General features: G+C 42.6%; 1 protein-coding gene across 1 annotated transcript; it reads left to right on the top strand.

Moving 5' to 3' along the window:
* Positions 1–919: 919 nt before the first annotated feature.
* znf512b (zinc finger protein 512B) lies at positions 920–25348 on the top strand. The gene is made up of 18 exons (XM_030767714.1): positions 920–957; positions 1448–1636; positions 3978–4103; positions 13641–13720; positions 14297–14425; positions 14526–14698; positions 15414–15652; positions 17110–17181; positions 18180–18314; positions 18473–18600; positions 20162–20254; positions 22308–22406; positions 23094–23357; positions 23822–24142; positions 24372–24473; positions 24573–24635; positions 24752–24850; positions 24971–25348. The coding sequence occupies exons 3-18, from the start codon at positions 3980–3982 to the stop codon at positions 25346–25348; spliced, it is 2499 nt and encodes an 832-aa protein (XP_030623574.1). The 5' UTR covers positions 920–957; positions 1448–1636; positions 3978–3979.
* Positions 25349–27268: the final 1920 nt, after the last annotated feature.

Raw genomic sequence — 27268 nt, 5'->3', positions numbered from 1 at the left:
GTCTCAACTATCCCGTGAGTGATCACATACTTCCCTCTACTGGTCATTTTGAAAACAGGCAGTAGGTTAGATTACGTCATTTCTTAGGGTTTTAAAAATGATGGGTCATAGATTAGGTCACTGCAAAGTCCTTAAGTGTAATATGGTACAATGTTTGATTTAATTTAGTGTGTTAACGGCTCAGTGTTACCGGGCACACAAAACTGTCCATAATGACTTATTACCCATGTATGCTAAATATTACAACTGATGGATGATCAAGATGATGATGTTGATGACAGCAAAAATAATAACAACAACAACGACAACTATTTCACATGATTTTAGTACCTATCAAATTCATTTAAATTGTAATGTTAAGTCTCATGGTTTATTTTTCAAAAGGGAGCTGTAGTCCCTTGAATCAAATTCACATTTGAGGTAAATTAGCCTATTAACCGAGATATTTAGCACATTTCATATTCCAAACAGCGTTTCAATTATGACACAAAACTTACAGATACACTTAAAGTAATAATTTCCCGCGCGGAAAAGAGAGTTAAAGACAGTTACATTACCTATAGTTATTCACAGTGTACGACATATTCGTTCGTTTTAATATGTAGTCATTTTAATAAAGTTGGTTGTATACACAACGTTTAACATCATTATCAGATTATATTGGTTAGCCAGCTAGCTCAGAGAATTTAGCCTAACCCTTTTTCGTCATGACGAGCGGCGTTACGTCGAGCCGCATCAAACGGTCAGATTCGGATAGGGTTTTATTAAGCAGAAATACGAATATTATTTGCTGTTTAAAAAATAATAATAATAACGCGAGAGTTTGCAAGTTGCCTTCAGACTGTAGTTACAACTGTCAAAGGTGGAGTGGATACGCGCATGACCCAGCACCCATACTGTATTACTGTACGCGGCCGCGAAGATAATATCCGTATAAAAAATAGGCATAATCCCGAGGTAAGGAATCGAAGACTGCGCCGAAATCGGACGATGCTGAAGCTTTCAGACCGTTTTCCATCGCTTTTAATCTTTTTACTCTAGCCAACTCTGTCGCAGATGTCGAAAATTACTGCACTAAACATATTTTTGTGCCTCCCTTTAGCTACAGCGCAAGGATTTTTTTTTTACTCCTCCTTCGTATTAAAGTCGCCATTTTGCTTCACTGCCTATAAAAGCTTCTTGTATTTTAATATTTTCTTTAAGGAGTCGACGACATTTCTACCTTTTCTGCATGTCGTTTTGGTGTGTCTTGAGTTCGTTTTTAATGAGACGATTGAGGTTTAAGAGGAACCTCGTGGTTTACATATTAATGAAGGCGAGCTGCAAGTGGAGACTGGAAATAAGGTGAAAGTGTTTAGGTTATTTAAATTGCTTTCCCCTTCTCCCCTCTCCTCTTCTTCTTTTTCTTCTTCGTTTCCCCTCCTCCTCCTCCTCCTTGGATACTCAGCGGGGGCTCTTGAGTGTGGCTACCGACCGTGACGACTGTCCGTCCGCTACAATCCCGATTTGCGGGGACGGCAGGTGTGAATGCCATGTAACATCAACAAGCATCGAGTGAAGAATAGGCTATAGCCTGACCCCACGTGGGTGACCCGGGTCGCCCGGCCACTCGTGTTGGGTGGCTCCAGCACTTCAGGTAGGTGTGGCCTTAAAAAATGAACCGTCTGAACCACTAGATCATTTACCAGTAGCGGTTGAATCATGTCATCATTAAGTTTTTGGTATTAAGATTACTCGCAGTCGAAATGTAAGCAAATGAGTTTACAAATACGACAAATTCTTTTTCGAAACGCTGCGCTAGACGGGTTTCCTTATGATGTGTGAAATGAGAGACAGGCTGCTGTGTACGTACGAAAAGAATTTGGCTTTCTTTCTTTTTTTCTTTTTTTTTTTTGCGGAGTGAATATACTTCCTGACAGTGGGTGCTTGGTGTGTATGTGTTAAATTCCCCAAATACCACAGTTCTTACACTTACCATCTGCTTTTCATATCATCCATTTCCTTTCTGCAAGCTGTCAGCTTTGATGTTTTCTACACGTTTAAGTGATTGTGTTTGAGATGTGTACTCATAACTCACACCAGGTCATATTAGGAGGCCTGTGATGGAGTTTGAGTTTGTTTGTTTGTTTGTTTTTTAATCAAACTGGACATTTGGACTGATCAGGTCCTTGTATGTATCTGATTGGTGGTAAGCCAGGCCTAGTTAGTGGTTTGACATATCACAAGAGCTGGAGATGTGTCTCAGTTACATCTGGCCGTTTGTCTAGTGGTCTGTGCGAGTTGGTCCGTGCCAGCTTTCTGGCCTGGTAATCTGAGGATCTCTCTTCTCTTCTCTTCTCTTCTCTTCTCTTTTTCATTAACGTTTGCACAGCTCTCAGTGTGCACATCATCCCAGAAGCTCAGAGATACACAGACAGGAAGCAATAATACAGTTGAGAAAATGTGTGGTTGTATGTGTCTGTGCACGCGATATGTGTTTACATGTGTGCATAGATGCACGTCATGGCTTGTTGATTTCATTGTCTTATCTGTGTGTTGTCTTTGGCCAATGCTTGTAGATGTTTTGGCCTGCTCTGGGTTTCAGTCTGTCCAAAAAAATCACTGCTCATGCATCTGAAATATAAAGTAAATGAAAGTTCATTTTAGACACAGTATCTTGTCATATCACAAAACTACATCTGACAGGAGGTAATCAGAAATTTAGCCTGAAATTAATATTTGATTTAAACAATCTTAAAATGTTAAGTTACCTTTTTAGCCTGGTTAAATCACTCACTGAAATGATTTCAGTATGAGGTTATAGACAGACATGATCCTATAGTAATCAATCCCCTTTATTGTAATTAGTCATTGTCAGGTTTCATCTATTAGCTTACACTGCCTACATCTCCCTCAGAGAGACCGCAAGGGATCAGAATGACATCTGTGGTGCTTATAAATTAAAAAGAAAAAAAAAATCAATCACTCTATTGTCACTCATTCAGTCTATTGCACAATCCCTAGAGTTACATCAACTCTGAGAGTGTTACATTGTTTCTATGGGAACAATATAACCACATAATTTGTTACTGGCTCTCAATAAGAACGACAGAACAGCATTGTCCCAATGCAAGTTATATAAACTTTCTCATAGTTAATTTAACACTTTAAGAGTTCATTTAACCCTGGCCAATTTGCTTTGCATTGAAAAAAGGCTGTTTAGGAGTGAAAAAAATGAGGTGAGAATTTGCACGAGTCACTCTGTTCTAAACTGAAACCACAGAGCATCTTATTGCAGATAAGAGGCTGTAAAGAAGCCTCATTGCCATCTGAAGATTACTGCTCTCACCACTGATAAGAGGAGATAAGTATTTATTGATTGATTTTTTTGATTGATGGGTTGATTGATTGATTTTTTTTTCTGTTCTAATTCTTTTCAATGCTGCTTCATTTGCTGCTTCATGTTTGTAGTAGGAATGTGTGAAGAGATTTGCCATGGGATCAGTATTTCCTCCAATCGTAAAAAGATCAGGACCTACCTGTAAGACCTGTTTGCATCCCCTGACAGATTACACTGCAGACTCATAAGAGCTGTTCCGTTCAGTTGAGTTTAGTTGAGGAAAAGAAAACTATCACCATTATTGGGAATATTGAAGGTAATAGTGCACTGAGGCCCCGGGGGCTGTGCTTATTCCCGTAACTCCTCAACATCTGGCTCAAAAAGACGTCCTTCTGGAAACAGCAGAATCAATCATTTTCTCTAGTGCGCTGAGACGACCAAAGTACACCAGATAAATGGTGTTGTCTGCCTTTGAGCTGTCTCCCCTTAAAATGACTGTGTGTGTGTGCGCGCGCGTTTGTTTGTGTGTGTGTGCATGTTTATTTGTGTGTGTGCCTGTGTGTGTGTGTGTGTGTGAGCATATGCATGTGTATGTGTTTGTTTCTAATCTCTGTATCTATCTGAGGTGCTGAGATTTCTCTGTATGTAACTTGTGTAGGCATGGAGAGCTCAAGTGGGACGCGCGTGGCTAAGCCACCATCAGCTGTGTCCAAAAGCCGTCCTGCCAAACAAGCCCCTAGCCCGGAGACAGCCAGGACAGACAGCCTGGAGAACACCAATCATGGTAAGAGACCTGCAGTCATCCCACGGGTCCTCCCAGGCTTATTCAAGAAATATGATTTCATTCTCCATTCTTTCCCTGTAAGTTTGGGCCGTTCACAAGGCACTGACACGTCCATTTTTTTAATGTCTGTTTTACAAGATCATCTTAGAACTCATCTGACTATTTTACACAAGACAAGATAATAACCACAGTTATCTGGCTAACTCGTGAAAAATGATTTCCTTTGTGACATGTATCTGCTAGGAAAGCCTCTGTTTTGAAATATTTCCAGGCAATCACTGAGTCCATTTTTATATGGAGATCTCCTGGGTTTTGACAAAGTTACAAACATTAAGATTAGTAGTGTATTTGCATTTCACCAACTTTATCTGATTTCATTCATGTATAAAATAACTGCATGTCTTTTAGTTACATTTTTTGGAATAAAAGATTTCTACAGCAGTGAGAAAATGATGACATGTTAATTACTTTGAAAGATGCTTTGAAAGATGTGATTGAAGCATTGAAGTGGCCAGGTAGTTTTTACTGTCACCGAATGACACGCTGTACTTCCACATCACTGAAGAGCAAATAAGCATTATTTCCCCGGAAAAAAAAAAACCCAACAACAAAGACTGTCACACAGCTTTTAGTCATATTCTGTGCATTCCCACAAAGTCTTTTGTAGGGCGAGTTTGGCAGTGATGGAAAGGAGACGAGATGGTTTAGAGTTTTCTCTCTCATTGGCTAGTTACCATCACTGTCTCTATACTAGAGGGAGAGGAACCAGTGCACTGGGAGTGTCACTGATTATGGAGGAAGTGGTTACCATGTCTAGTGTGTAGTCAGAGGCATGTAAAATGGATGTTTTTCTTTGGGAGCATCTTCCCATTGAACTTTAATGAGTGGAGAGATTGTGTGTTTTGGGAACTAGGGAAAAGACATGAAGAATCCTTGGGATGATGGAGCTATTTCTATAGCTTGTCAGTCTTTTACGCCTCATCTGTTTTTTTACCAATACAGCTCCAGAATCATCTTTCGCACTACTACGATACACAGTCTGTATTTTTTTTTTTTTTATGCAAGAGCAGTTCTGTGACATTAGTAGCTGCATAATTTATTTAAGGTTCTGCCTACTTTTCAAGCCTGTGATTGGTTTATGAATCCATCTTGTGGTAATTCTGGTGGTAATGTTATCATATATCATTTATCGAGCGTGTTTTATTCATTTTCATGAATTGGCTGCGTTTGGATGAATTTAGCAAATAGTGTGGCGTACTGAGCGTTTGCGGGCTTCAACCGATCTTAAACAGCGTTTCCCATGCTGCTGTGAGTATAAAACTTTGGCTAAGAGGAGGAGAATCCCATCGGTCTGGCTTTTCGATGAAAACAAACTTGGCGCTCATTCACAGATGAACAATGGGAATGGCATTTCATCATACAGACCATGCTCTTTGAATTTAAGGGCAGGTTGGGAAGACGTTTCTTTCTCTCTCTCTCTCTCTCTCTCTCTCTCTCTCTCTCTCTCTCTCCCTCTGTCTTGCACCAGCACTGTCTTTGAGAAAACGTTTTGTGCTGAGTTTGCGCATTTAGAGACATCGCTTTTTTGAGCCATACAAACTGAACGCTCTAAACCCGTGGCATGTTTTGGACGTTGTTGGAACCGCGCGGTAACAGTTACCGTAGCTTAGAAATGTGTATGAATTTAGGTATTAACGGTTGTCTTGTGTGTGTAGAAACGGGCATCTGTCCCTTGTTGCTAGGTTGACCACCGTGGCTGAATGGAATGAATTTAGACATCGTTATACACACTACAGCCCCGGCATGGCAAATTGATTAGGCCGTGTGTGGAGGGTAATTGATTAATTGACACTCATTATGCTCCTAACAGTGTTTTTATTGATGGCCTTTTGGCATTGCCATGGTGATGTACTATGTGTCTGGCAGGCAGTACCCAGATCTTTGGTGATACTCTTCAACAGAGTCTTTGAAAACAGTTTTGTCATTTTTGCCCTTTCTTCAATTCCTTTTTTTCTCTCTTTCTTTCTGTGAAGGTTGATCCATTTTAGGAGGAATGTTTGTTTCCACTGTTAGATACACAGTGTTGATCACAGCACAGAATAATCCACATCTGAGAGAACCAGTGGTCACTCTGTATGTGGAACGAACATAAAGTTTCAACACAGCTTCAGTATGAATTCACATTCACTTGTCTCCTCAGATTTGAGTCAGTAATGGAAAGGGAAAAAGGCTCAGAGTTTGACGTCAGATGTATAGCAGGGTGAAAGATTCCTGCGTTTGCGCCTGATTAGCCAGCGGTTTTCTGCCACTGTGCATAACACGTAAACAAAATGTCTTCAAGGAATTCTAAACTAACTATAATGTGGTGCGGTAATAGTTGTGGTGTAATTGTAACACTGTTTTAACCAAAGTTTAGGTTCTTAAGGATGTGGCTTTTGAGTAAAAAATGAGTTAGTACTGATGATTAAGACTGTGTCTGTCAATAATGCCCTACAGTTCATTAAAATGACAACTACTCAGTTAAGAAGATATGCAGTAATATTGTGCATTTCATGTGCCATTATAACAAAACTCATATTCTTTCCATAGAGACCTCATGACAAGCAGACTACAACAAACACAATATATTCTGTTTCGGTTTAATTAAAGCCAGGATTATTTATTTATTTATTTCATTTTATTATTTATTTTGTGTGTATTTCTTTGTGTAGCTGTGTTTTTTTCAAGGAAGTTTCCAGTAGCCCACTGCACAAAAAAGAAAAAAAAAATGGTTTCACTTTGACATCAACGGAGAGATACTTCAGTAACTTAATAAACAGATTTAACAGATAAATCCTATGGTAACTGAATGAATAAGTCTCACGCTTTCATTTCACTGAACATTCATCAGGAAACCGGCGGACGCGTCGATGCGAAACTCGGCAGTTTTCATGTCGTGTAAAATGAGTCAGTGAGGAGGAGCTCCTGGGCTAAGTTCATCGTTTGGCCGTAGCAGACTTACTTAGCAGAACTGATGTAATTTTCTGGCGCGCTTCACCTGTGTACGGCTCTGTAATAAGTTCTCTGGTCATCAGCGTCACGCGAGCCCACTCTGTCTTGGCAGCCGAGGAAAGTCTTTTTGGAAACATCTCAGGAGTTATTCCAAATGAATAAAGAGAGTGTTGACAGCTGCTCCGTACGCTTTTACAGTTCAGCGTCAAGCAGGTGACAGGAACTCTTTGTATTGTAATCAGTGACCGCTTTAGCTCTGCACTAACTCTTCAGGGGATGTCTTTAGCTTTTCCTAACCTCTGCTGGCATTTCATTCTGCTAATAAGTCTAAATACATTTTTCTTTTGTTGTGGGGTTGGTTTTTTTGTAAAGATGACCAAAACTTAAACTCAGATTACACATTTTCTTAGGTTATAGGTGGCTGAGAAGCGGTTTCTGTGCAACAGTTTAGTGTCTTGTCTCGCAAGACAGTCATTTACCTCTGGCTTGAGGTAGATGTATTTCACACAATTTACCGCCGTTTAATCATAACAGTCAGTCTAAACGTTCGGTGATTTCCGTGTGGCGGAAGGGCAAAAGTGCATCCTCTCTCTCTCTCTCTCTCTCTCTCTCTCTCTCTCTCTCGCTCTCTCTTTCTGTAGCCTGTCTTAGCCATTTTGTTCACCACCTCTCTCAAGTCTTTGTCTTCACACTTGGCCAGGTGTATTGTTGTTGCTATTCCGTCTCTCAGGTGCCAGGTCACCAGGGGCAACACGACTCTGCTCTGCCCCCTCGCACAGCTCCCATCTGTTCATCATTTTAGCCCCACCCAGTCTCTCATCTCGTATTGGTGCTGGTTGCCTCTGGCACAATATACATACGGCATTTCAGCAACAGAGAACAATTATCACTCTAAAAACTCTCTAAAATCCTTAGCACGCATTCAGATCTCTGTAAAACATTATCTCAGTGAAGAAGCAGAAAAAATAGAAATCAGATTTGATTGGTAGATAAAAGGAATCCATAGCATAGAAGATGAGACTGTTGCTAGGGAGTCACTACCTTCATTATTAGTTCAGTATATAAACTGTGTTAGGGTGAATAACTGAGCTGTATGGATACAGGTGTGAGCTGCTGAGGTATGAAAGCCTAGCTGTGTGTGTGTGTGTGTGTGTGTGTGTGTGTGTGTGTGTGTGTGTGTGGGCTTGTCTGGTGTACTGGATGATTGATTATTGGACAGTCGTATGGACTATACAGATTGTGGTCTAAAACATGTCATTTGTCCATACAAGGGTTTATGTTGCATGTGTCATAGAGTTTTTTTTTTTTCTTTCAGGTTGTCACAAATCAGCAATGCTCACTTTGCTTATGAGTACTCAGTAAATCCAAAATGGCAACTGGCTTTATCAACAGAACAACACATCTTAAGGTGCATCTTTCTTTTCATTTCACACACCTTATTTTAGATGACATAATTCTCATAAGATTTACATGTTTAGACGTATGTTTTAATTTGGGCTTGATTTCATTTGAAGTGAGTTTAGTTGACTTGAATTCCTCTGTGGGTCTGAGGCCTGCAGCCACGGATTGAGGAAAACTGAAAGGAGACATTGTCGATCTGCAGAGTTCTGGCCCGGTGCCAGTAGATGATATTGAAGGATTAAGTCTAGACCAGGTTCTTTACCAGAGAAGATGAATCTCCTAGTTTAGGCAGGGTATTTTAAAATCAATGCAGCTTTTTAGGGTTAGTACAGGGATTTTAAGATGAACAAGATTTTTTTCTTTTTTTCTTTTTCTTTTTGGAAGGTTTTATTTTTTCTCAAAAGATTCTCGCTATTTCGTTTTTTCTTTTTCCTCATTGCAGCAGAAATTTGAGTCTGTTGAGGTTTTTTGGTAACTCTGCCATGTTTTTTTTAGATTGGTTTAAAGCAGTCAGGACTCCTATGGTGTTCTGCTGTGTTCGTTTTTTGGCTCATCCTCCTGGAAGTGTTTTGTGGGTTTTTCTTGGTATGAGTGATCGCCCTGTGAGTGGAAAGATGCTCTGTTAACTACAAAAGAGAGATTAGACGTACAGGGGCATGGGGGGGGGGGGTGTCCCTTGTCTTAAGTGTTTGTTTTAAAATCTTTTCTCAAGCCTGAACTATTCAAACAAAACAGCTTAATGTTTGTGTGTTCCTTTGACCCCCTCCCCCTCCTCCCCTTTTTTCTTCTCTTGAGAAATTTCCAGAAAGCGTGAAAATGTTGTCAGTCCTCAAAATCCTGTCAGTCAGCCAAGACTCCATGTGAGGAACAGAGAAGGAGCGAGCAAGGGAAAGAGAGAAAGAGAGAGAGAGAGAGAGAGAGAGAGAGTGAGAAGGCAGCTGTCAGGTCCAGCTGTTGCTTATGATGCCGTCCAGCCTCTAATGGCTTGAGCAGTCAGCCCCTCTTCTCCCAGTGGCTCTCACACTGGAGCTTCTGAAAACGGGCAAACTTACACACTGTGTGCTTATCTGCCATGATGCATGCATCACTCTACTCTCTCTCTCTGTGTTTGTGTGTGTGTGTGTGTGTGCGTGTGTGCGTGTGTGTTTTCTTTTCTTTTTTTTTTTCTGAGTTTCCTTGCTGCTATGGTGTAGATTGAAACAAAGGCCTCTTGTGTCTATGGGCCAAACAGAAGCTTGTCTCTGTTTTACTTTGTCATCAGGATTCACAATAAGCTCTCACACTGGAATCAGGGCTGTTTTTTAGGGCTGTCTTAGGACCACATAGATAAGGAGAGTGTAAATGGGGCTATGTAATGGTAAAAATGGTGATTTTTCAACAAAGGGCATCTAAACATTTGTATGAGGAAGAGGAATAATCTGGTGTGAGAAGAAACAGTTGCTTTCTCCTTTGGCTGTAAACACTTTCAGAAAGACAGACTGGGGTCTTCCTGACAAGTGTTGAAACATCTTCATCAAACTGGACAAAAATGAAACTTGGATTCATCTCTTAGGATTGAGTGACCTTTTCCCAAAAAAAAGGGCACTTGAGAAATGAGAGGTAATAAACGTGGAAGGAGGAAGCCGAAACAATAAGAGGGAAAGCTGACGGGGCTGGGTTTCTGTTTTGGTGTTGATGATCTCTTCCAGAGTGGAAGAAATGAAAAGGAAGCAGTTCCAGCCATAGTGAGCAGAGTGGCCAGGTTATTTGAGATCATTATGCAATTGGCAGCTTTGCTAGTCTCTCTCTCTTTCTCTCTCTCTGCCTCCGTCCCTCTCTCTGTCTCTCACCTCCGCACTATTTATGCTTTTTTTTTCCCTAGCATCTCTTCTCTCACCTTCTCCTTACTCTCTCTATCAATTGCTCTGCTCTCTCTCTCTCTCTCTCTCTCGCTCTTTCTCTCTCTCTCTTTCTCTTTCCTTCTCCTTCTCTCCTGCTCCAGTGAGGATGAAAATGAACAATGTGCAGCTGCAGAAATGAGACAGCTGGGAGGGTCTCACACTCTCAAAAATTACAGCATCGTGCTCTTTGTGAGTGTGTGTGTGTGTGTTTGTATAGTGTGTGTGAGAACAAATTTTTCAGTTTTGGTGTTATGTGATACCATAAGCATTGTTTATATTTGAATTTGTGTGAGTGTGTGTGTGTGTGTTTGTGTTGTGTCCAGTGTGACATCTGTTGGTGGGGATAGTTGGTCTTTGTTTCTTGACAAAGCAAGTGTGTGTAAGAGAGTTTGGGAAAGGACAGTGAAACAACTTGTATATATGTTCTGTGACAGAGAGGTAGAAAAACTCATATACTCATATCAAAACTATACATTGTAACATAACTTAAGTTATGATATATTTGTATATTTTCAGTGTGTGTGTGTGTGTATTTATGTTTGTTTTTGTGTGTGTGTGTGTGTGTGCATGTTTGTGTGTATGAGAGAGAGATAGAAAAAAGAAAGAGGGACAGAGAGAGTGTATTCATGTGATTTGGACTGTGTATATGTGTTTGTGTGTGCATTTCAACGTGTTGTGAAAACAGATACTGTATTGTAAGCGGAACTGTTTGTAGCATGACTGTCAGACATGAGTGGGTTTAAAGGTGTAAAGCATATGTGTTTGTATTTTGTGTGTGTGTATGTATGTACGTGTGTATATTTGTATCTGGGTCTGTTTATGTGTGTTGGTGTGTGTGTGTGTGTGTGTAAAATGAGTGGGTTTAAACACATACCAAAAGGGGGGTGAGAGTGGTTAAGAAGACAAATGGGTCTCATTCCCATAGCAACAAGAGCATAGCTTACCCAAGAGCAAAACTCATTAATTGTCTCTCTCTCTCTCTCTCTCTCTCTCTCTCTCTTTCTCTCTCTCTCTCTCTCTCTCTCTCTCTCTCCCTCTCTCTCTCTCTCTCTCTCTCTCTCTCTCTCTCTCTTTCTCCCTCTCTTTTTTTTCTTTTAATAAGACCTTTATTTTTAAAGACAGGAATTAAAATTCACGCTCAATTTCATTCTCAGCAGAAGTGCTGGACCGTCTAACAAAATCCTCTCCTTAAAAGCCTGCGATGCACACGTGCCTGTGTGTGTGCGTGTGTGCATTTGTATGTGTGTGTGCGCATGTGTGTGTGTGTATGTGTGTGTGTGTGTTTGTGCATATGTGTGCGTGTGTACATGCACATGTGAGTGTGTGTGTGTGTATGTATGTGTGCACATGCGTGTGTATGTGTGTGTCTACGCGTGTATGCGCGCGTACGTGCGTATGTGTGTGGGCACTTATGTGTGTGCGTGTGTGTGTGTTTGTGTGTTTGCGTGTCATAGATGTACAGGAAAGTACATTCAGAATAGAGTATGAAAAGACCATGACACCGTTTAACAAGAGCCAGAGTAAACTGAGTGTCAGACCTGCTTCTTTTCCATTCACACATACCTGATCATCTAAAAATACAAAGTATCAGACCTGCTTCTGTTCCATTCAGACATACCTGATCATCTAAAAATACAAAGTATCAGACCTGCTTCTGTTCCATTCAGACATGCCTGATCGTCTAACAGGTCAACCGATGAGGCCTCTGTCTACCTAAATCTGTTCTTATCAGACTGAACATGTAATATAGCATTTATCAGATTTAATCTGCCAAAAAGGCCATCATCCCATATGTGCTTCACTTCTGAACTCGCGAAATATTTCCTTTTAATGGCGTTTCATTTAACTATCGACTTCTCATGGTGCCTTCAGGGTAAGATGAAAGATTACATTTAATCCTTCAACCAGTATGAATAAAACCACGCACATTACCGTCTCCCTCTCTAAACATGCCTCCAGTAAGTATTTAAGGTTGTCGAGGAAATCCTTCTACAAACATTAATAATAATTATGGTGTGGAACTTTTGTTTCTATTTTTAAAAAAAGGTTTATGAGTTAGACCCAGTCAAGCTGAGGTAAGAGGTTTAAGAATGAACCTGTATAACTGTAGGAGGAAAAAAATGCTCTCTCTTACCACAGAGGTCACCATGGTTACAGTGTTTGCAATAGGATAGTAAATAAAGGGAAAAAACACACAAAGACAAAGAAGGACAAGTAGTGTTTGTAATTCATAACATTTGAACATATCCTAACATGAACATGAGTAAATACAGTCTACCTATAGTCTCGCTTATGATTGCCTGTCTTTGTCCCAGATGAGTTTAGGGGTCACTAGCCGTGGCTGGAGAGAGGAGATAAAAAAAAAAAAAAGACGTGTATTCTAAGACAGACATAATAACAGGCGGATGTGACATGTAATTAAAGCTTTGTCTGGTTGAAAAGCCCCCCTCGCCCCCCACCCACCCACCTCCCCCTCCCCAGGCTTAGCCCTGCTTCAGAGCGGCTGGGCTAGAGTGCCTCGCTGATGCATGAGAAGGCTAATTGTGGCAGAGAGGGCCGTGTTAATGAGTGAATCTGCTTTCCTTACCCACACACGGGAGGAGGAGGGAAGAGAGAGAGAGACAGAGAGGGAGACTATTCGATCGGGAGAATGTGTGGGTGTTTGAGTGTATGTGTGCGTATGTGCATGTGTGTCTGTTTTGGCTTTTATCACTGCGTTCGCCCTGCAGTTTGTTAGAGACCTGGGTGATTTATGTATGATTTTATCCTGGCTCGCAAAAGGGCCTTTATCCTCAATGATTCTCATTTACCCTCAGCAAAAACGCTCTCCTCTCCACTGCCACAGAATCTCTTGCTCTGTGCATTCTGCTCCAGACACACACGAGTCTACCAGCCATTTTCTAAGTGTCCTTATTACTTAGTTGCTAAGCAGCCACAATCCACTGAGCCCCCTTGAACTGTTAGTGTATAATTACTTTGAGTTTTATAGTATTTGACCTTCCTACCGTGCTTGTGGTTTCACAGTGACCTCCACGGACCCCGTAACCGAACGTTCAATAGCTGTAATTATCTCTGACAGTCCAGGGGTCAACCATACTGACTGAAATACTGAGGAGAAATCTAACGCTCTAATGATTCACAGTGTACCTTTGAAAAGGTTTGTTCGACTACCCCGGTCAGCGGCTCAGGTCTCTAGGTAGGGCTACTAGAGAGTCTTATAACACGTGGAATGAACTGAAGGGAATGTTTGTTCTCTGTTCCGTAGGATCTTCCTTTAATGAGAGACTGGAAGGGAAGAGGAAGGGTCGCCCACGGATGGAGGGACAGGAGCTGCGGAGCATTCCTGTGAGTAAAAACTCAGTCCAGTCATGTGACTGTCCTCCCTCCCTCTCTCTCTCTCTCTCTAAGCTGGGTGGATATGTTGGGTACATTGAGTAAATAGATGACAGTTTTGGGAGGCTGATGGTTTTATGAATGGGTGTGTTTTTTGATGGTGGTTATTGGACAAAGGGTCTTTCCAGACTCAGTTTGGAGAAAGGAAGCCTCACTCTTGGGTAGAACAGCTTAACAAGGAACAGTTATACTGGCTGTTCCTCTGTGTGGGTGTGTGTGTGTCTGTGTGTGAGGGTGAGGGTGGATGGGTGTGTGTGTGTGTGTGGGAGGGTGGCTGTGTGTGTGTGTGTGAGGGTGGGTGTGAGTGTGTGTGCATGGACGGGTGGCTGGGTGGGTGAGTGTGTGAGGGTGTGTGTGTGTGGGAGGGTGGCTGGATGTGTGTGTGCGAGGGTGGGTGGGCGTGTGTGTGTGTGCATGGACGGGTTGCTGGATGGACGTGGGTGTGAGTGTGTATGTGTGTGTGTTTGTTTGGCCGCACGTTCCGGTGTGAATCACTGGATGTGGTAAAGATGTTTTCGTACTCTGCAGGCCCATATGATGGTTCAGTGGAAGGAGGAGTTTAAGAATCGCTCTCGTGTTAAGTGCCCGTGTACAGGCTGCTGGCTGGAATTTCCTAGTATTTATGGAGTCAAGTACCATTACCAGCGTTGCCAAGGGGTGAGCATTGAGCCCCTCCTGCTATCTGAACTCTCACTTCACCTGACCCCACCACCCCATCCAGGATAGTGAGCATAGATCTGATCTCTGTGTTTCCCAGGCAACCGTCCCTGAGAAACTGAGTCACAGCTGTCCATACTGCGAGGCGGTCTTTGCCACCAAGGTGCGTCTCCAGAAGCACAAACTGTGGAACCACCCAGACAGGGTCACCATGGAAACAAAGTCAGAGCCCAAAGTTCAGAAGGGGCCCATGAAGGGAAATGCCAAAAAGAGGTGAGAAAAAAGAAGACACATTTTTCACCAAAAATAAAAAGAGATCATAGACCTTCTCTTCCCGAATGGTCTCAGATATAGACCCAGCAGTCGGCCAGTCCAGTGATGAGAAGTCCCTCAATGCAGGTGTAACGTACAGGCTCCTAACCAAACTTTGGCATTAGAAGTTGTAGTTTAGGCTAGCGTAGGACGATAAGCCAGTAGCCTGTATGGTCTGATAAAACACAGCGTTATGATGGTGTGTGAACATCCACACAAACATCATTTTGGTTTTTGAAGTTTCATAATTATGATTGAAGCTGAATGCTTGATGTACTTTGTCATAGATTGTTTTAAGCTGTTACTATAGGATACGAATGAGTCATTCGTGGTAATTTTATGACAACGCCAATGTCAGCTTTATGACAGAGGCATTCTGTAAAGCACTGCCAGTTATTTCAGTTGAGTCAGTCTCTTTTGCATTTAAATGAGCCAAACATTTCCTGCTTTGGAAGCCAGCAAACTCTCCAGAGAGACAAACAATTGAAGAGAGTAACAAAAATAGGGCCGCTAATGCCTTAAATTAGGAGACTTAATGGTATGGGAAGTATTATCATTCACTGGTACCGCTTTGTGTCTGAGGAAAGTGTGTATGCGTGTTTGTGTGTGTGTGTGTGTGTGTCTGTGTGTGTCTGTGTCTGTGTCTGTGTGTTTGTTTATCCTGTTCTGCCCTCAGACCCATGGAGAACAGTCCGCCCTCTCCAGTGTTCTTCAAGGTGAAGAAGACACAGGAAGTGTCGCAGCCATCACAGAACGGAGAGTGCGCTCCCCAAAAACAGGACAGGAAGCAGCACTCCTCACAGCAGCAGGGCACATCGTCAGACGCCTCCCCCAGAACCCCCGGAGGCAGCGAGAGCGAAGGAGGCAGTCTTCCTCCACCCTTCCCCGAGGAAGACCCAGAGAGAACAAAGCACAGTAAGAAAAGCGAACCTGTAACCGAATGGCGATAACAGATTTAATACGGCCATGACACGGTCTCACCTCATTTCATTTACAGTCACTGTAAGTCTGTTTACTCTAATTTAATCACTGAACCATCAGTGCACAGATATATACTACACTTTATATTACTACACTTTCACAACACCATGCTGCCAGTCATGGTTATAGATAGAGCAACACCACTGTCCTCAAATTCAAATGAAAATAAATACAATTAAAATGAGAGTGTCGTTTTATGTTTATATGTATCACTATGATTATTTGTACTTTAGTCATTGGAGATGATTAGTGCTTTCCTGTTCTGCAGCTGAACTGCTGATAAGCAAGTTACACTGTCATTACACCAAAGCTACTCATTTTAGTCTGTTTACAATCTCAGGAGCATCACTACAGATCTCTACACAGAAAAAAGAGCATTTGGTTTACTACACAAAAAAGAAACACAAACACTCACCCCTGTAACGATGTATATATTTTTTAAATACGCATAACACACACAGTGCCTTTACTGCATGATTATAATATGTTTATTTTCTGTGAAAGTCATTCAGGGGTATTGGTTTTGATCACGTGTGAAAAACTGCGATTCCCTGCTGATTTCCACGCTGTCTTCACACGCCAAAGCATCTGCTGCTTTCCTCCGTCACAGAAACGCTACATATCACCTCCGTTATCGCTGTGAAAAATTTCTCCACTTTTAATAGAAACACATTAGAGGAGCAAGAGCGCTAATTGATAGCTACATGCTGAAGGCGCACAGACAGATTAAAGCGACAGTCTTTACAGCGCTCTCCCTTTACTGCGCTCTGGGGGACGGGCGCCGGCCCCTCGGCTTTTGCGCTGTGATGAGACGGGTTTACGGCTCTCGCTGTGCATGGGCTATTTATGGGCTTTTTTTGTTTGGGTAAATGTTCCCCTTGCCCGTCGCTTCGTGGCAAAGCATACAGTAAGTGCTCGGGAGAGGCCGGGGGGGGGTGCCAGTCAGGGTCCGATGAAAAATCCTAGAGCAGCTGCATCCCTGACATCAGCGCCGCGAACACGCTGATATCTCAACACAAAGCCCCCTGTCATTTTTTCTCACGGTAGAGCATTCACGACAGAGCGTTTACAGTAACACATGGCCAAACAGGTGGTGAGACATTCATATGGCAGTAGTTGTGCTTCTTTTTTTATTCATTATTATTACTATTATTATTTGTGTTTCAGAGACCAGCCATGCTCTGCTAATTTTATTACTGGTCCTTTGGCGCCTAAGACTTCATAATTGAGCTCTCACTCTCAGTCTGTTTAGATAACATGCTACTTGTGCTGAAGTAGTATATTTCATTACACTGTAGGGAAATTATGCAGTGTGAAGCTGTGATGGTGTTGTTGTTGTTTTTTTGAGATGTTTGACCTCTTGGTTATTCTCTGTTCTCCATTTGAGCCAGGGAGGAAGCAGAAAACTCCAAAGAAGTTCACAGGAGAGCAGCCCTCCATCTCGGGGACGTTCGGACTAAAAGGTTGGCCCGCATCTCTCTTATCAACCCCTCCCCCCACCCCCTCCCCCCATGTGTCACACCATTTCATATTACCTTCTCATGTGAATCCCTGTCCTTCCAGAGGAACGCAGCCAACTTCAATAAAGCCACCAAGCCACAGCTGGCATGCTAGCAAACGTCACTCGTTCTCTGTGTCGCTCTGCCGACTGCATTGCCCAGCAGTAACAAGACGCCCCCCCGCCCCTGAACCTGTCTCCACAGTCTATGATTGATACCACAGCACTCTCTATCCCCAATCCTACCTATGGGGGCAACACCTACCTCCATGTTCCATATCCCTTGTAGACCGTAGCAGTGTGTGCAGAGTGCTATCGTGCCAGCCAGATTTCAGTCTTACACGGCATTGCTTTCATTTTGGGAGCACAGGCTGCTGTGTTCATAAACAACACCAAACTCCTCCAGGTTCCCTTTAATGTCATGTGGTTGTGATTTTTCTGCCATTAGCTCAGTGGTGGTAATTATTTCTCTCAATGGTAACATAGTCATTACAGAAGTGTTTAATTTCCTGTCTGAGTAGAGAAGGCCTTTGGTCCCTTTCAGCAAGCAGGGCCCAATTCACAAAGCCATGTCATTATATTTATATGTTTTAACATCTTATATTTCTTTTACAACACTAGGGGAGAACAGATATCATTTTTATATGTTTTAGTATATTTTGTATGATTTATAAATTTACTCGTCTTGGTTTTCTTTTCGGTCACTTAGACCGGGATGATGAGAATGTTTCATCATCCAAGCAGTAGTTTTCACCTCCATATTTGCCTCATATTTGCTTCCTGTTTTTTTTGCCTATTTACATCTCCCCAAAACACAGATTCTGCCCCCGCCCCCGCCCCCGCCCCCGCCCCCTTGGATTTTCACCGTTCCTCCTCTCTTTTCTGGTCTATTTTGCCACTTGCGGCTTTTTTTTTTTTTTTTTTGCTTTCTCTGGACCCACATTCTATTACGTTTGTGTTCAGGGATCAATAAAGTTGAGGAGAAGCTGAAGGCGGGCAGAGCGAAAAGGACCGAGGGGAATGCGTTCAATGACGAGTCCCAGAGGAAGCCTCCGACTCCAGCCACAGCGAGGAGAGAAGCCCCTTCCATCAGCTCAGGTACGGAGCAGCTCCATCGATCGCGCCATTTTAGACCAGCCATCATCTTCATTTTCCTGTGTGAAGACCAAAATAAGGCCGCAGACACAGGGCTTTGTTTCTGCCCAGCGTGACTCCAGTTTGGCCAGTATACCAGTGTCCTCTTCTTTTTCCCTCAGGTCCTCCATCCGAGGCCCAGTGGCACCGTGCCATATCCGAGCGGGGGGAGGTGGTGTGTCCCACATGCTCCGTGGTCACCAGGAAGACCGTCCCTGGCCTTAAGAAGCACATGGAGATCTGCCAGAAGGTCAGCCGAGATACACTAGCTGTCAATCAAATCACAGCACAGCCAATGAGCAGTGACCTAAATATAGTTTAGCTGTCCCTGTGTTTAATCTGACAGCCATAGAGATTTTTTGGGGTTTTGTGGACTAGTGTGTTTTCATTAGGGCACAGTGCAGCTTTGCTAGGGTTACACACACCCCAATGTGTTTAATCTGACAACCGCAAAACGTGCTGATTTTAGTCATATTGTAGAGTAACACAGCTGGTGAAAAGCACACATACGGCTATGTTGCCACCATGTGACATGTGTCATTAGAAATTGTATGCACTCCATTTAATATGGCTTGTAATTCATCTGCTATGTTAAATGATTCTGTTTCTCGGTTATAGTCGACCTGAACTCACATGCGCAGCATATTGTTTCGAGTGGCCATATGTTCTCTGTATAGCTCATTTCCTTACTGAAGATAACATCTGTTTTCCTTCTTACCCACTTCCAATAAGACGGCTCAAATCTGGCTCCACTCAAATTCACTCAAACACACGTTCTGCATGTCGAGTCAGTAACATACAGTAGCACGATAATATAATTCAGACCCCTTTTTCTTTTCTCTCTTTTCTCTCTTCCTTTCTTTCTTTCTTTTTTTTTTTTTACTCGTTATGAAGTACTCACAATGTTGTTTTCCCTGTTGTCTGTGTGTGTACAAAACAAGACCATCACTTACCTCTGTTTCTCAGCTGTTTCTGTGGTTAAAAGCGTGGAGCGTTGTGTAGGTTGGGGGGATCATTCAGGCATGCCATTAGCTACCTCTCTCTCTCAGGACCTCTGCACTGGGGGCCAGGGGACCCATTAGATGTGCTCTATTGATTGGCCAGCTGTAGGAGAGATTCAGCGAACAGCCCTGCTCAATAGGGAAGTCACAGAGGGAGAGTTTTATGGAGCTGAGCACACTTCTCTGTATAACTCTATAAAACTGACGGCACCTCTATTAAGAAGCAATCGATTCAGCGAGATATTACGGAGGTCACATGTGACTGCCGTCCTCCTCTGCTTCATCCCTTCCTCTCTCTTTCTCTGTAAATCTCTCCATCAAATATTTGGCAAATCTCACCTTCCTGTGGCCCTCCAAAAGACGTTTATTTGATATGATTTTTTTTGTCATTGTGACACTTTGATCTCTCTGCTCAAATTAGCAGTGCTGAAAAGCGGTGCATTTTTTTGCCCTGTTTCCCAGAACGCATTCGAGGAGATTTATGAGAAATGGTTGCCGATTCTTCGCTGATTCTCAAACACTTAGCATTGCGTTTCTTCCGAAGTGTATGTTTGTATAGTAGACACTTAAAAATAAACACATTCTATTACTGCTGTGTTTATTTTCCCAGCTTGATTTGCCTGTCTGTGCAGAATCCACTTTTGGGATCTGATGAGGTTTGATATATGGTTTAATTGGTAAACCAGTATTTATGCTCTTTGATATAAACAAGCACTTTTAGGCAGATGGGTATATTAGGTCTTGGTTTGACCTCATAGCTCAAGGAAATGTGATGAGGATGACCCAGTGACCTCTGACACCTTTCCTCAGCTCCAGGACGCTCTGAAGTGTCAACAGTGCCAGAAACAGTTCAGGTCCAAGGCTGGCCTGAACTACCACACCATGGCAGAGCATACAAACAAGGTGAGGAACATCCTCTGCGTGTGTGTGTTTGTGTACTTCTGTGTGTATCTGTGTTTGTGTGCTTTTGTGTGTATGTATATATGTGTGTGTATGTGTGTGGTTGGGTTGAGGTGGGTGTGTATGAGGTTCGGCAATGAGAGGGGGGTTTAAAATTACACCCATTGACCAATATGGAAACCAGGGCTTGTGCTCTGTGTGCTACTGAGAAATGGTGACACATACACACTAAATCAACCAATGAAATGCTGGTGATTGACAGCGTCAGCCACAGTGGAGTGTAATAGAACCAGCCAGTCAATGGACTGACTGTTTATAGTGTGGAGCTTAGCACTCTGCACGCACACACACACACATTGATACACAAACACACACACACACACATTGATACACAAACACATACGCACCCACACACCACACCACACACAGGAGAATTCATTCTTATGCTGTGAATCACAGTCTTTGTTTGTGTTCTCATATATAGAAGCTTTATCAAGAGTGAGATGTAATAAAATAAAACAAAATAAAAAAAAAATAAATGAAGAATTTTTTTTAACTCCATCGGGGCAGGCTTACATTAGCCAGGCAGTGTTCCAGTGAAATCCCTTCAATTATGTAGGACTGTGTGTCTGGAAAACACCATTAAACATTTATGACTAAACACATCCAAAACATTGTTTTGTGGTGGAATTTGTTCTCTCTCTCTCTCTCTCTCTCTCTGTCTCTCTCTCTCTTTGTGTTTGTGTGTGTTTGTCTGTGTTTGTGGGCTGTCCTTTTGTCTTTGAGAGCTGCGCTTTTTGTGCTGAAGAAACAAGCTGTTACTGTGTGCTCATTCAAACGTAATCCAGGAAGACTGTATGCATGAGATGAGTGAGTGTACCATGTTTTTTGAGTGGTCATTGAGATCTGTTGACTGTGACTGGCTGACAGGTGCTGGGAGCTAGCCCGAGGTAGCTCACATATAGTCCAGAAGATCTTGAGGATATTAGCTTGCTAGTCTTGCTCAGCTCCCCACTGGTACGGTTGCCTAAAGGGTCTGTATTTCTCTGGGGACCAGGTGTTTCTCATTTTGGAGAGTGTGTGTGTGTGTTTTTTCCCCTGCTAAAACTGTCTCTTTCTTCCTCTCTCCTCGCAGTGTGAAACAAAGACACATAACCAAAGCTTTGTGTCTGATGTAGAGACTAGCCTCTACTTCCAAAGGTGGTGCAGAGTGGGAAGAGTGGACACAGTCGAGAGAGTGTGTGTGCGTGCGTGTGCATGTGTGTGCAGGTGTATGTGTGTGTGTGTCTTTGTGTCTGTGTGTGTCTGTGCCTGTGTCTGTGTGTGTAATTCCACCGGATGACCTTCACACATCCACACTGACATGCTGGCATTTCTGCAGGGAGGATGCTCTGCATTTTCTCACCCTTCTACTTACCCCCCCCCCCCCCCACACACACACACACACACATTCACATTCTCACTCTGTCTGTCATGCAAACTTTCCTTCACCTTTTTTTCTTTTTTGGTTTTATTGTCTTGTCTTTCCCTACATCTTTCTCTAAACGTCTAATTCCCTTAAAAAAAATGCTCAAAGAATAGTGGGTATCTGTTTGCCCCTGGCACCAATCATAACGTGCTTCTGCTTTTATTGTGCGTGTGAGTGACTCTATGCCTTAATATGGTATCAAATTCCCCACCCAAATGCCTCGTTTCAGGTTGTGTGTCAGTCTATCCAGCGCTCAACTCCAACATTGCTCTGTGCCCAGTCTCATATTGTGCCCCCCCCCCCCCTTTTTTTCTTTTTTTTTTCTTTTTTTTTTTCTTTTTTTTCAATCCAAAGCTAAAAAATTCTCTTGGGTAAACATTACTTTGACAGTTGTCATAAACATGCTTTGAGTAATGGCCCCTCTGAATCTTTTTTTTTTTTTTTTCATGATTTTGGCTGGCTGGTGGGATTGCTGATTGGAAACACATTTGTAATCCATACAGAGATATGTTTAGGGCGATGGAGAGCGCTTTAGCAGAGAATACTGATGGTTTGTGTTGTATTTTTTTCTCCACCCTTCCCTCTCAGCCCTCCGGAGAGGAAAGCGTGACCGCCGACGGACAGGAGGAGAGAGAGAGACTACGTAGAGTCCTCAAACAGATGGGCAAAATCAAGTGCCCCAGTGAAGTAAGAAACCCTCCATCCTTTATGGCCTCCTTTAATCCCCTCTCTCATTGTCTATTGTCTCCCTAACATCTTCCACCCAGACTCTCTCCATTTCTTAATGTCTGTTCCGTGTTCTTCTCCTCCCTGCCCTGATGGCATCTCCCTCCGTCTGCTCCTCCCTTTATCCCTCAACGTTTTGTCACACTGCCTGTGTACACATCATTACTCTGTTTTCAATTACTCATATCATACCAAGAGTGGGAAAGATGGGAGAGGAAAACTGGGCTAACCGTTAATTCCATTTTTAGTGAACAGATGACAAATAAAAATAACTGAGCAGTCGTTTGCACTTGCGTTATTTCTTTTTTTTTGTCTCAGCATCTCCATTTTCTTCTCCCTCACAGTCGGCATAATACTCATAATAACATGAATGCTGATTGATTTATGACTTTTTAATGGCGTATCAAGTGTTTTGGTTGATGCTTAAGGTCTATGAGTATAAACAATGCAAGTAATAACAGGGATTGAATTCTGTGTTGATTTTGTTCACACACACACACACACACACACACACATTTTCTCTCTCTCTCTCTCACTGTCACTCTGTCTCCCTCTGTCTCTCTCACACACACACACACACGCATGCATTCATTCTCTCTCCCTCACTCTCTCTGTCTCTCTCACACACACACACACACGTACACACAGGGTTGCTCGGCTCACTTTGCCAGTCTAATGGGTTATCAGTACCATCAGAAGCGCTGTGGCAGAGAGCCGTGTGAAGTGGAGAAGCCCGTCTTCCTCTGCCAGCACTGTGGCAAGACGTATCGCTCCAAAGCCGGCCGGGACTACCACCTGCGCTCTGAGCACCCCTCCACCACACCCACAACCACACCTCCAGCTGCCACGACCACAGCTGCAACCACAGCTACAACCACAGCTACAACCACAGCAACAGCTACAGCCGCAGAGGTGAGGGAGACAAATGCACCACTCAGCCTCACTCGTCCTGTTCTCTTTCATACTCATTCCAACATTTCACCTGCCCCTTATTCTCCTCACCTTTTACTCAGACAGAAGTTATCACAGATATCCGTACAAAGCAACCAAAGGACCAGTGGAGCCATATCTGTTTGTACACACCTAAGTTTGATTATGTGATGTTTTGACTAAAATATATATATGCTTTACATTAGTGAACTACGGTGTTTGACAATCTGTTTGATTCAAAGCACTTCTGCTTTCTGATGCTTTCTGTTTGTTTCAAAGCATAAAACATGGTCATGCTGTATTCATGCTTAAGCTGTGTCCCTGTCGTTTTCAACCACACGGTCACCTGTGGTTTGTTTGGCAGTGATTCTCTCCTGCCTGTTTTTGCTTAGCTGTTCTGTTTGTTCTGTGTCGTTTGGTTCGCCTGCCGTGTCTCTGGCACTCAGGTTTGCCCTGAGGACTGGAAGCAGGGAGGGAGGAAAGAACAAACCCCGACACACAAACAGAAGGAGGAAGCTCAGAGCAAGAGCCCCGCCAGGGTAAAGGAGAGACCCGAGGAAAAGGAGGTGGAGACAGAGGAGCAGAGAGAGGAGGTCCCGGCAACGCAGGAACTGCTGGATTTCGAGCGGACGCCCAGCGGGAGGATTCGCAGACGTTCGGCTCAGGTCGCCGTCTTCCACTTGCAGGAGATCGCCGAGGACGAGCTGGCGAAAGACTGGGGCAACAAGCGGCGCATCAAAGACGACCTGGTACCTGACATAAAGAGAGTGAGTAGTTTCACTAATGCGCTCTCATTCACAAACACATTACAGTGCAACAACATATAAAGAAAACACACATGTGTCATAGGCCTCTACTCATAACACGTGACATTCATTCACTCACACTGACAGCTACTGTCAGCTCCTCATCACTTTACTGCTCCTCTCAGCTGAGTGTGTCAGTGAACACACAACTTTAATTCTGAGGTCCGTGTTTTGCTTCACCCTTAACCAGCTCAACTACACACGTCCTGGCCTTCCAAAGTTTAGTCCCAAAACCCTGGAGACCTGGAAGAATGAAGTGAAGGAGAAAGGCTTTATCTGTTGTCCCAACGGGGTTAGAGCATTGTTTGTTTGTTTTTTTCATTTCAATATTTATTAGATTTATTTATTTATTTTCTCTTGCATAATAATTCTTTGTGCACTGTACCCTCAGAGCTGTGAAGCTGTGTACTCAAGTGTGTCCGGTCTCAAAGCCCATTTGGCAAATTGCAACAAGGTTCTAACTTTCACTCGACTATATTCACATTTCTGTCAAGAACACAATACTGAAATACTTTTCATATTTTACATCTTCTCTGCTTTTCAATGCTGATGTAATTTTCTGCCTTGCAGGGAGGGGGCGCTGTAGGAAAATACACATGCCTGTTGTGTCAGAAGGAGTTTAGCTCAGAGAGTGGGGTGAAATATCACATCAGTAAAACTCACTCTCAGGTTTGTTCTACACATACAAACTCTATATATATTCAGTAACTCAGAATTGTTGGCTTTTTCGCCAGTTCATTTCCCCGTGTAACTTCATGTCTTTTCCCATAATCCCCTGTGCACCGACAGAACTGGTTTCGTGCGTCAGGCCACGTGGTGTCCAACAACCAGAGGAAAAGCTTGCAGACTAACCGCCCTGAGAAGGAAGTTAAAAACGGGGTGCCGGGGAAGAAGAGGGGTCGGAAACCCAGGGAACGCCCGCCAGAGACGACCTCTGTCCCATCAAAGACTCAGAGCGCGACTCCAGCCTCTGTCCTGGTCCAAACTCCAAACCCAACCCAAACTACAGCCCAGCCCCCAGCCCAAACCCCAGCCTCTGCCACCATCACCATCACCTCTAGTCCTCCCTCAACCCTCGCAGACAGGGGGATTTCAACCCAAAACAGAGACACACAGCCCGTTATTAAGAAGAGAGGCAAACCCAAAAAGGTGCCCCCCACTGAATAACACCTCACTGCTTCAGAACTAGACAAGATGCTCTTAAAAAGAAAGACCCCAGAAAATTCAACTCGTGAAAGCTTTCGGCACTAAAGGTGAAGGAACCTAAAGGGGTTAAAGCCCAGAGAGAAACGAAACAAATGGAGGAAAAAACATCCCTACAGGAAGACAAAATGATTTCTTCCTGTATTAATTTCACACTGATATTGTGTTTTTTTTTAAAACCTTATATATACATACATATACACTATATGTGTCTACTGGTATACTGAAATATAATGGTCTTTTTTCCATTCCATTTTTAGACCTCATTTTAATGGTTAAGCTACTCACACAGAGGGGTTCATTGTAATCAAAGCTAAATCCCACTTTCTATATTAAAAAAAAAGCTTTTTTTTTTTCCTTTTTTTTTTTTTTAGAAACAAAAAGTTGAGAGCATTTCAAAATGATTGTTTGTGTAGCTATGTCTACATGTCCGTAGTTTTTATGTTGTGTTTGAAAGATTTTTTTCCAAAGGATATCAGACTTACTCAAATAGCATGACAAGCTAATTTACTGCTAGTGTTTTATTACGGATATACTGTACTGTGTATATATACAACATCTATATCTATATATGAATATATACAAAAGCAATTAATTCGTCCATTCTTTTTCAAGCAAGGTTGGTCAAAATTTGGGCGTCTTTGATAGTCATTGGTCATTTGCATTATGTTTGGTGTACCTGGATTTCTTCTGTTGTGGCAGCTGATTGGTGTAGCAGACTTAGTGAGGTAGCTGTTGGAACTGACTGCTACGGTGCAATAGTGTTGCTTTTGTGGTTTGTCTCTGGTGTCTCTCTTTGTCAGCATCAGAAGAGACTATGCTAGTGGCCACATATGAAACTCCTTTTTTCTGTTTTTCTTTCTTTTTTTTTTTATATCCCTTGGGCTTTTGTCAGTAGTTTTAGAGTTGAACTGTTAGGTCCTCGTTACACTCTCAGAAAAACAGAGGCTGTTTAAGAAAAAAGAAAATCTTGTTTTATCCAAATGAAGTTGAAGAATAGGGATAATGGTATGAGGAATTAGAATATAGTTTGAATGTTATGTGCAGTGCAGATATAAAGAAACCTTCAAATAGAATGAAAAAAGCAGTTTGTATAATTGTCTTATTAATGTCACAGTGTCAGCTGAGAAGAACATATACCTCAAAAGCACTGGAATGCCCTTTGACATCTGTGATGTCATCAACTTTACGTCAAGCTAAATTCATCCTTCTAAATTAATTAGCTCCAATTTTTTTTTAGAAATGATCACCTCAAATGAAATAGCTAAACAAATAGATTTCAGTGTCACCTGTCACATCAATATCTATCTGCACATGAGATATATATATATTACGTCCATATGTTACTCTGAGAGATTTTTGGAAAAGAAAAGTTTGGTGGGGGTGGTGGGGAGGGTCGAAAAAGAGCTTCTGTGACATTTTTCTTTTTGTCTAGCTGCATTGAGCAGTGTCACTGAGTTGAAGCAATGCATATATAAGCTGAACAGTCCATCTCAGTGACTGTATGCAATAGTGTGACTGTTTGGTCAGATGAGTGGCATTTTTAGGGTAGAGCCTGATAGCACAATCAAATTGGTCACCTCTGGCTTTAAACAGGAACCTGAGGTTTATACACTGAGGAGACCAAGTGATTTTTGGACTCTCCTTTGAAGGGAAGAATAGCAACCGCATTGATAGGAAAATGGAAGCTATTAAGAAAAAAAAGAAAGAAAAAAAAAAAGAAGCAAAAACGGCGTCCCTCCATGTGACGTGCTGACCCTGTGTGTTCTGATAAGGCCCGTTTGGTGAAACCGCTTGTCTTGCACTTTAACTCCCCATCCCCTCCCTCCCTCCTTTTATCTTGCACTTCACAGGCCCCAGTTAATCTGTCACTACCCCAACCTT

Source organism: Chanos chanos, chromosome 3 (genome assembly GCF_902362185.1).
Source record: "Chanos chanos chromosome 3, fChaCha1.1, whole genome shotgun sequence".
Lineage (NCBI taxonomy): Eukaryota > Metazoa > Chordata > Actinopteri > Gonorynchiformes > Chanidae > Chanos > Chanos chanos.
The sequence above is the reverse complement of the archived record's forward strand: the minus strand, read 5'-3'. Positions and strand labels throughout refer to the sequence as shown.